The following is an 11273-nucleotide window of genomic DNA, read 5'->3' on the forward strand; positions in this document are numbered from 1 at the left end:
CACACACACACACACACACACACACTCTAACAACATTAACAGATTGAGACATGATTAACTCTGAAATCTGAGACACACTGCTGCATGCACACTCAGAGGATTATAGCGCGCACACACACAGATACTCGTGAAATCACACTTAAATACACAATGGGACAAAATAACTTGGATTTCAGCTCTTTCTGCATTTAATCAACTTTTGTAAATAATGCAGCGGGACAGAGAACACGCGTTTCTTTTGTAGTAGAGACAAAGAGACGCAAAGCAGCTCTGTATCTGGCAATGTCATGCTATTAGCCTATTTCATCTAGAGTACGAGCCAAACACCCTTCCTCACTTGTTCACCACACAAGTTCATTGATTCTGTCACTGCTATTAAAGAAACAATCCAAGTATCCTTTATAGACATTAGTTCGCCTTCCTCCACCTCTTGCAGTGTGATGAGAAACGGACAGAGGCGGAGACAGAGAGAGAAATAGCAGCAGACAGTTGTCCATGTTGTCACGTTGTGATTTATGAAGGTAATTATACCTCTGCTCTTCGGCACGGGTACACCATGCACTTCTTCAAATCTCAGTGAGAGGACATGTTACATGGATGAGAGGAGTCAGGATTTCTAAAAATCCTTTTTTTAAGCCACACCCGGACACCAAAACCAAATGTCTGTAGTTACCAGAAACACCCCCTCAAGAGCGCGCGCGCGCGCACACACACACACACACACACACTTTCTCCTACTGGATGTTTATATTGCCAGAAAACAGCCTTTAAACAACATCTCGCCCACTTTTATCACTGCGCCCTGCAGTGCCCAGTACTGTTCTGCTACATCACTGTGCCCGGGCAGTTGACGCTGAATGCTGGCCTTGTAGGTCATTAAAGTGACGAACAACAATTACAGGACTATAAAAAAGGTGATCATTCCAACCATTATATTCATGACTCTGTGGGTAGCAGTATGTGGGTCAGGCTGGGTCTTCTCCAGTAGGAGGAGGAAACAGTAGAAGTTCTTCAAATGGATATAATTTAAGATTGCTTACTGCTTATATTTAGCTAATATTATCACATTTAAATAATAAGAAAAGGAGACGGCCAGGTCCACAGAACATAGACAATATCCATAGCTGCGTTTCGACCAAAGGAACTATACCCCAGAACTAGGAACCTTTGGAGGAACTCACTGTTTTTCCACCGGAGGAACCAGGGTCTAAATGTAGTTCTGGGTTCTTCATTTTACCCCCTAAAAAGTCCCTGCTCGGGGGGTAGTACTTTCCAAAAGTACCGGGTACTTTGGGGGGGTGGGGCTTGCCTTGCAGTGAAATTCTGAATGGGCGAGTAGAGGCTACTGGCTTTAACTGGAGAATGTCGGCTGTTTTTCTACGACTGCTTGTCTCTTTTCCACCGTTGTTTGCAAACCAATAAATCACAAACAAACAGTCAAATAGCCACACAAGTCTCGCCGATGTCCACCTGAGATCGTATGTTGGCATTAAATATATTGGAAATAGCGGGCAGCGGTGTGTTTACGCTAAATACCGGGTCCTAAGTGGTTGTTTTAAGTTTTCATCAGTCAGGAGGTTTTTACACAGAGCCGAAGTCAGTCTCCTCCTCTCCAAAACAAGCGGAACAGCTGATTACAGCAGGTAATTAAGCCCGTTAAACATCACGTTCCTCCGACGCTCAGGCGACACAGGCGTGAGTCCTGCAGCTCTTGTCGCTGGAAATGTGTTAATAACCTTCCAAACTGTCGCGATTTTATTTGTTTGGCTACTATTAAATGTGTAACGAACTTTATCGTGTGTCTGTTCATTATACTACCACACAAAAATGCTGCTTTACTGGTCAAGCAAGCCTATAGTTTTTCATTATATTCCAGTCGAATCTGATGTTCATTTATAAATGTTGCTCATGGATAGTGGTTACAAATAACGGTCTTTAGACCACGGTGGAAACGCACACAGTGGGCTGAAGGAACCTTTTAGTTCCTTGAAAAGAGATCTGGGGACTTAAAAGCTCCCGGTACCTTTGGTTGAAAAGCGGCTCATGACAGTGTAATTGGACTTTGCAGGAAAGTACTAAGAAAAGTAAAATAACAGGAGCTAAAACAAGAACTACAAGTGTTGCTTTGTTTTCACATCAATATATAAAGCATATCAGAGAGTGATAACAGCAGATAGATGTACTGTTGCACTCTTATAGTACATCTACCTCCTGTTCTCACTCTGATATGCTTTTCTGATATGATTCAAGAGGAAAAGGAGAACCTGAAATATGTCTTGAGGAGATTACCCTGACCTACTACAAACTCAACACCGCAAGTCCAGACTTTACTTCTTTTTACTAGCCATAGCAGACATTACACACATGTGAAGCAGGCTTTTGTGGCTTAGTTAGTACGTTTCCCAGCTTAGTCACATGATGAGGGTCACATGTTCCCAGACAGCAGTGGAATCATCCAGCTGGGCCACTTCCGCCTCTGTGGTCACATGAGGATTCATTCACTTTATTGTGGCTGTATAAGCGCCCCACATGGAGAGATATTAACCATGGAAACACTGATATTGGTGCGTACACACAGTTATGAGATCAGCTCACTCAAAAAACACGATGACTGACAAAAAAAACACTTCCCAGAGTTGCTCATGTGCACAAGAAGGAGCTAGTTCCAAGGAAATCTTTCTCTTGCACACATGAAGTCATTTTAGGTGGTTCTGCTTACAAATGACCACATTTATTCTGCACTGAGGTGACGGTATGTGAAAGAGCATGGCAGCTGGCGTTCCAACTGGGGATCAGAAATAGCTCAGACTTTATATGGGGGATTCATTTAAAAACGCCTCAAAAATGAGCTTCATTCTTAGAAAATTTACGAAAACAAAGAATATGTGCAGAATATTTGATAAGAGGGATTACCATCAAATAGCCAGGAGCAACATAAATACAACTCTGACATCATGCAAATATGCTGATTGTTCTGGGGGTGGTAACTACTTTGAGAATGATGCAAAACAGAGACGATGAGTACGCGGCACGATTATAAAGTCCTATAACAGCAAACATAAATGGCAAATTGAATTCTAGAGCCTGATGTTTTTTGTGTCTGTAAACAGAAAGAGATGGCGTTAGCGATGAGAGGAGCGAGAGTGGATAAACTAAAGAAAGAGACAGGGTGCTGTGTTTTCAGTTATAACCGGCCCCCCTCTGCTGTAAAAGGGTCCATTTTGGGTCTGAGCAAGTGTTTGCGTCCTGTAGGAATGTGTTGCGGTTGCATTGTTTGCAAAGGCAGGGTAGTAGGCCGGGAGGGGTTGCCTTGAGCTTAGGGCCTGGGTGTCCATCCTGGAGAATAGATGTAAGCATTGATGGCTTCATCCAAAATCAAAGAGATATACGGACAATGTGTTAAAGACACATGATGTGGATGTACCGGTCTCACTGACATATTTCACATACACACAACAATAAACAGCCTTAAATGTGTGCCTGTGCAGAGTTTGTAGCTGTTTTACATCATGTGCCAAAGCACAGACACTCCCCTGCATATGGGACTGCTTGTAAAAGGAAATAACAATAACAAGAGCTTTAGCTAAATCCTCTACTATCCACAGCATTATAAAAGACTGCACTGATGAGTAGGTGAACTCACCTCACTATTTGAAATTTGATCCACTGTATAAACCTTTGACATACTATGCACAAATGACGCATTAGCAAAGCACAGGTAAACAAAATGAGACTTGGCATACAATCTGAATGCCATCCTCATGTCTGCTACAAATCCTCACCAGAGGAGCTTTGTTTCGAGTTATTTATTAAACAGAATATTTGTATGCAAGATGGTTTCTCTCCCACGATGCCGAACTTAGATGGGCAAGTGATTTGGTTGTTCCGATTGGCGATTGCACCAAACTGCAGTGTTTCCCAGCCATTGATTTATTTGTGGCAACACAACACGCCACATATTATATACCATTTAATATGAATAAAGTCATAATTCATTGTGGAGCTGTGCACAACGCATTGATTCATTCAGCACCTCTGCTTGCTTGCTCCCTCGCTCCCTCTCTCTCACAAACACATCGTAACGGAGCCGTGTCTTTAAAGAAAAAATAATGCATTGAAGTTAACTCTGACAAGTTAGTCTATCTATTTTCTTAACACAACGCTGTCAATGTCAGAGACAGATATGTTAAAGTTAGAATACAGCCAGGTTGTCAAGGTTGACACGCTGTACATAGCTGCTATCGTTTGCACCCTCTTTCTCCCCGCCGCGCGTGTGTGGCGCCACAGTTACAGGGTAATTCTGTGGGAAACACTGCACTGTATTTACAGATATTTCTGGTGGTTTCTCTTACAGAAGTGGTATTATGCTCATTTTCAGGTTCAAAATCCTATTTAGGGGTTGTACCAGAACAGGTTTACATGGTTTAATTTTCAAAAAAACACCATATTTTTGACCATACTGCACATTGGTGCAGCTCCTCTTTTCACCCTGTGTTGAACGCTTCGTTTTAGCTCTGGAGTGATACATCTTGTCTCTAAATGTTCTTTGCTGGGAGTTGCACATGTGCAGTTCCTAGTTAAGGACTACTAGCCAATCAGAAGCAGAGAAAGGTCAGCGAAAAGACGGTAAACAGCTTCTATTCAGCTGTAGGCTACATGTTGCGGACCAGCTTGGCAATTTGGACTGGAGCAAGAGTTTCAAAGCGGTGAGTTATTAATCTGTAACAAATGTATCTTTCATCCATAAAGTTTTAACTGAGCTCTGTCTCTACATCACAATAACAACTTTATGTCATTGACTGCTTGGAGGGTAGTTAGTGTTTGGAAGGGAGAGGAGAGGTGTGCTGCAGCTCAGTGTTTTTCCACTGGTGTTTTTGAGGGCGTGTCGGTCAGCGAGCATTATGACAGGTATTTTCATTGTGACATCACAAGAAAGGGAAGTAAAGGCTGAACTACAAACGAGCTGTTTTCAGGCAGTTCAGAGCAGAGCTTTCTGTGGGAGATGGGAACTCCCTTTGGGGTGGACTTTGGGCTTTTTCACTTTGCAAACCTATTACATGCACAAAAAAGATATATAACTCAATAAAGGAGAGGGAAACCCCAAAAACCACAATACCAACTCTTTAAAGCTAATAAGCCTGTTTCTTCCATGCTGGCATTTCACTGCAAACGTAACCCCGCCCCCTGGCGATCAGATCGCCATTCGGTGATCTCAAGTAGCTATGATCAGACGGTACGAAAATAGAGGCGATCGCTCAACCCTACATTCAGCCGCATACATTGTCTTCCAGGCCTCAAAAAGAATTGCAAAAAGCAGCTCACTGAACAGTATCCGTAAACTAACTGACCTACATGGCGTCCTAACCTGCCATGCTGCCAAGAACAGCATGTCTGAAGGCTATCTGTTGGGGCCATTGGGGTTGGGGTGAGGCTTCTAGCCAAAATAGCAATCTCAAGGATGAGTTCAGTTTGTGTCGTAACAAAAAAGAATCATTGACGAGACAGCACAGCACCACAACAGCACACAAATGTAACTTAATGGTGTCTGTGTTCACTCTAAACTGAAAAAAGAGAGCGAGAGCGAGAGAGAGAGCGAGAGAGAGAGCGCGCACAGAGGGGATTAGATTTGTATACCAACGAACACTGCAGCCTGATAAGCTGCAGGAAGGTTGGACACGCTGCCCTACTGTAGTACTGTTGTGACTCACACACAAACACACAAACGCCCACTCTGCGAATGCACCAAATCCAAATGCGTGCACGTAAAGCACAAACAAGAGACGCACGTGCATGCCGGCGTATGCAGAAAAAAGAAAAAGAGAATGTGAACTCGTGATTATGTAAGAAGAGCATGTCTATAACAATAACACCACAAACACAGTAGGTGCTCTGCATTTTGACTTTCATTCTCCATTGTCTGGAGAAATCAAGCTCAGCCCTATTTGGCAGGCAGAACAGGACAGGCTCTTGGCAGATTGTTTACTCTCTAAATTAAAGCGAGACATTTCGTGAGCTAAATAGAGAACTGAGATACTCTTATTTAATGATCAGATGATAAAGGAGGTCTGGCTTTCTTTCTTACAATAGAGCTGTGATGAATATGATTCAGCTCAGTGTGAGACGTTTCTGACGCTGACTGGCGATATTGCACTACTCCGATGGTATAAATGTATATGCGCTCACACACAATGCAATATAAAAAACAAATCCCCCTTTATCCCAAGCTCTCTCTGTTTCCTCTAGAAATGCAAAGATAAAAGCAGTTTGATAACGGCCTTTGCCACACAAACAGTGAGCCAAACAAGCTCACAAAATGGAGCGTGAGCCTAAAAATGATCAACAGTTTTACATCCAGCATCCTCACCACTACACATCCATGTCAAGCTCTTCCAGAGGGCAGCTGTTGCTGGATGCTGCCATGCATGTAGCTGCAAACAAAGGCCTGTGTGCTGCCAAAGTAGACTACTGATAAAAGCCCAAATACTGTCAGTGTTTCATAATGTTCAACCCCTGTGTGCACATGCAGAGTCTCATGCAGCCCTAACACCTTCCAGATCACTCTGCCCCCATAAAGACCCCAATGTGCGTTGTGCCTTGGGCAGGTAACACAACCAGGGAAAACAGCTGAATTACCCGAGGCATACAGCACGAGGGTCTATTTAGTGAGAGGCAGCTGTCCTCTTCATGGAAAGAGACATTTTCTGCCTTACCCACAGACTGAGGGGCCCTTCCTTCAGTTGATGCACTTAAAAATAAGGAATTTCATATCTATCTTTCTTGCTCCCTTTTTCTCTCATTTATACAATCTCTCTCTCTCTCTGGCTGCTGCAGCTGCATGCCTGCCTGTGTGTTTATTTCTGGAAGCTCACAACATGGCCGACATGTGCTTTGTTATTGTTAGTAACAACATCATCCCTCTTGGCCTATAAGGGCTGTTCATCGCCCCCCCCAACACACACACACACTCCATCCCACCCAAAACAACATAGTAGCCTTAAAGATGTACTAGCATGAAATCCGGATTGTTAAAATTACATAAACAGAACAATAAACAGTATATAGTACATTCTCATCAACCCCTCCTCGCACTCACCATTTGATGATGATGGCCATATGGGATATTTGTCTCTTGAAAAAAGGCACTGAGGGCAGTCTACAATGAAAGAGAAAATGAATGACATTTTGGTGGCAGTATTTTTATGTTTCACAGAAGAGCAGTAAAAATACCTAGGGAGGTAGTTAGCCCAAACATTGCTTGTTTCTGTGCTGCTACAAATACAACTTAAACAACACAGCGAGCCTGCGGCAAAGAAAATGTACAAGCTAAATGTAACGTTACATGCGGCTCACCGCAGACTAAACAATTAGAAGTACTCTTTAGTAGGCTAGTCGATCTTTATTGCGTAATAGCACTAGCTGGCCTCGCCTGTGCGCCGCTGTCATGTGTCGGATTAACGTTATAGTATTTAATCTAGAGTAAAGTCTAATTGGATATGCTAGCTGTAACGTTACGCTTCGACCTGCTGCGTGTTCCCTACAGATTTAATCTGGCTAAAGCACACATATATTTACTTTAAATAAAGTTCTGGTTCAAAAAGTGGGCCGAGTGTTGGCCACCTAAAACCGACACATTGCTAACACTAACGCTTTGTTTTGTGTTGAATTTCAAGAGGCTAAAAAGTGGCGAGGGGCAGACAGGCAGCCTCCAGCCAAACCTAACGGTCTGACATAGACATGAGCCGGGTGGCTAATATCACCCTGACCCGACTCTAACGCTGAAGCCTTATCTTTTTCTATTTGTCTGTTTTTACCTCGAACTGCCAATGTGCCGCTTGCAAGAGCTGCTTCGCCTGGTCTGCCGCACAACCCGCCGTCAGGACGAACTGGTTAATCATGACTTGATGTTTGAGTTCATCCATTTTCGACGAAGCCCGTGTCCTACTCGCGGCGACTGGCTCTGAAACAGACTTTCGACCCTTTTTTCCTCTCTTTCTTCACTCTAGTTGTATTCCGTTTTCTCTGACTCAGTCGTCCACCATTACAGCCGGTTGAGCAAACACAAATATTTACTGTAGGAGCGGTGGTGGAAGGAGCATCGCGTGATTGACAGAAGGACACAGCCAATCAGAGGAGAGCGTCGCTGGTGGGATTTGTATGCTGCGCGCGGAGGGTCCCGGATCGGCGTGACTTTAGCCGCCTAGTGCGGGGTTGTTTTAACACTTAAAGACACATTAAATGAAAATAGTTCATCACAGCAAGTGTATTTTAAATTGTGGCACATGTGTGGCGTTGAGTTTGCTGCAGACGAGCTAAACCCACACTCGTGTGGTCCTATAAGGGGTTTGTTTTGGACTACAACTCCCGTGTGCACCCGCTTTGTTTGTAAAGCTCCAGAAGGCAGACTTTTGTGAATGACGGCCGTTCTCGTCCAATTCCCAGGCGCGCTGGGTCACTATCTTGCCAAATATGGTAAACAAATCCACCATCGCCAATTACATCGCTCCGAGTTAAATTAGGGACAGCCGACAGTCATGGATGCAAATTCAGAAGGGTCGTGTCTGCTCTGCGCACTTCTTCTCACCACTTCTTCTGTGTGTACCCCAGCAGTGCCGCAGCTTGTCTGCACACATTAGTGCGGACTGCGGCGGTACTATGTCTTTACGCATCCCAATTTTTCCTTTGTAATAATATAACGAGCATTGGTTTGCATCTGTGGGCTGCAGGGCAATTGTAGCCTACTCTTGCTCAAGGACACTACAGCATAGGGCAGATTGAAAAATGGTTATATTCAATGGCGTTGACAGGTCATTTTTCCAGGGCTTTAGCCCCGGATGTATTGTCTGTAGCCCCGAATGTAACTCAACAACAGCAACAAAAATATTTTCCATGTTAATATGTAATAAACTTCATCACACAGCCTCTCTCGCAGATCTTCAAAGAATGAAGGCTACTCGCAATAATATTGCTACATTTTGTTTGAAGTTCATCTAATGTGACCCCCCACCGTTACTCAAACTGCCTGCATTTAGAGAGAGCACTAGAGAGAGAGAAAGCGCATTGTTCACAGCTTCAGGGCTTGTCCGTGACTTCTGCATTGCAAAATTGTAATTAGTATATTTCAATATAAATGTTGTCGGTCAGTGTCTAGTCAATGTATTGTAGGTTGGATGTAACAATGTAACAGTCGCTGCACAGTAGTGAGAGAATATCATATCCCCCCCCCCGCCTAGTTAATATTATCAATGTTAATTATTATCAGAAATCAGACAGTTGTTAGAGTTACTGCGTGGAGGTCATTTACTGTTGCTTTACTGACGTACTTTGTGTAGGAGACAACGGTGGGGTGAAAACGGGTGATAGCATGAAAGATTTCTGGGCTGGGCTAAGCCCCCAATGTTTCAAGAGCCTGGAAACGCCCCTGGTTATATTAAAGAACCGGAATAGTATTTTTTCAACACCCAGCTTCATTCAGATGGACAGATATTTGAGCTTATAATAAAGAATAATTAAAGAAATGGCATTTGGTAAACAAGGTTGGAACGTGTAAGACAATGAACAAACAATAAAATAGAATACAATAGAGGTTAGCTACACTGAAATGATGTAATTCTTGAAATATGCACCCTTGGCTTGTTATATCTGAGAATACTCTTACCATTAAGCCAAACAATAAATCCCCTACTTTTCTGTTTACAAGCTCTGATGTGGATGGATTAGGGTTGGTAAAGGAAATAGGCTTCAAAAGCAGCAGTTTTAGTGCAGGTTGTGTATGAACTGAGCCCTCTGATATAAACACACAGCACTCATAATAGTGGGTAACTGTAAACTGTAAACATCCTTTTATCAATGGCATGTTTGTAGTTGAGGGAGAAGGAGAGGAGAGAGGATGGAGGAAAGATTGAAAATAGAGACGCCTGCTGGTGAAAGGAAGAACCTGAAAAACAGACTTTGAGGTCTTTAACATCCATGATAAAAACACTTTGAGGTTTCCCAGTGCATATTCATATTCTAGCGTGACCTTTGGTGTGCTTACTCTGGTTAACAATCTACAGATCTATGCCACTTACAGCTGCCATGGGGTCATTTATGGGCTTTTGTCATCACGTAACTTAAACCAGGAACACATCGGAAGACATTAAGCTCTTGAAGACAGTTCCACACAAGCAAACTGCTTATTTCAGATTTCCGGTGTTAACCGGATCAAACAACAGGGTCACAAGTTTGTTCAAAATCTTTCTAAAATGTAAATAAATTTCATATATTTGTAATATCTCTGAGGCTCAAGTGGGAGGGGGACAGTCCTGAAACTAAAACCCAAACATAAAAGGGCCTACTGTCCAACAATAGTCCATGATTAACTGCCCTCTTTAGCAGCAAGCAGTGCCTACAGTCCACAAACAAATAAAACACCCACTGTGGCCAATTTAAAAAACTAGTTTTGACATTTTTGGGCATACACTCATTCCCTTTCTTGCTGAGAGTCAGATGAGACAATTGATACCATTCTCAGAAATTTGTACAATAAATATGAAGCTACTAGCTCATAGCTTAACACAAAAAGGGAAACAGCTAGCTCTGTCCAAACAACCCTGTTAACACTCTTTTTCTAAGCTAACCGAGCATGGCTGCTGGTGGTAGCCTCATATTTGCCACACAGACATGAGTGTGGTATTGATATTCTCGTCTTACTCTCGGCAAGAAAGCCAATAAGCGTATTTTAGTCAAAACACTATGCCTTTGGTATAATTAGGTTTACAATCATATAGTGTTTTAATCTAGTGTGTTAAAATGTAATCTGTTTACGGGAGTATTATCACCTATAATCTCTGCACAAGTTAGTTTAGTGACAAATGTCTAGTATGTCTAAATATCTTTCCCTAAAAAACTATAGTGAGCTTCACAGTTTTATAGCCAGAGGAATTAAATTCAGCGACTTTGCCATATGTTAGGGGTTTTCCAAATTAAAACCCCTCCAAAGGTTACTGATACTATTAACAAGAAATACACAGTGGTGTAACCGTCCTTCTCAGCAACCTCTTTCAACTCATTACATGTACTTTAGCCATACTGTATGTGCTTAGTTCCTGCTGAAGGACTGCGAGAAGCCCGGCAACAATAAGAACAGCTGTTCAAACATTTGCCTGTCTCACCAGCAAGCCCTTTGTCAAGAACCTGAACAAACCTGGAGACATTTTAAAAATCAAGCCTCCTTGACGGGATGCAACAGCTGGCCTGACGTATCCAGGATCTTCAAGCAGTGTAGCATAGATTTT

The 11273-nt window shown here is 42.8% G+C and overlaps 1 protein-coding gene across 1 annotated transcript in view; it reads right to left on the reverse strand.

The window, feature by feature from the left end:
* ubald1a (UBA-like domain containing 1a) overlaps positions 1–8070 on the reverse strand; it is a 19719-nt gene extending 11649 nt beyond the window's left edge. Inside the window, exons 1-2 of the mRNA XM_046069897.1 lie at positions 7812–8070; positions 7094–7153 (exon numbers count right to left, since the gene is read on the reverse strand). Coding sequence (XP_045925853.1) covers positions 7094–7153; positions 7812–7919 — 168 coding nt within the window. The 5' untranslated portion in view covers positions 7920–8070. The remainder of the gene's footprint in view (positions 1–7093; positions 7154–7811) is intronic.
* Between the last annotated feature and the right edge of the window lie 3203 nt (positions 8071–11273).

The sequence above is a fragment of the Micropterus dolomieu genome, linkage group LG14 (genome assembly GCF_021292245.1).
Source record: "Micropterus dolomieu isolate WLL.071019.BEF.003 ecotype Adirondacks linkage group LG14, ASM2129224v1, whole genome shotgun sequence".
Taxonomy (NCBI): domain Eukaryota; kingdom Metazoa; phylum Chordata; class Actinopteri; order Centrarchiformes; family Centrarchidae; genus Micropterus; species Micropterus dolomieu.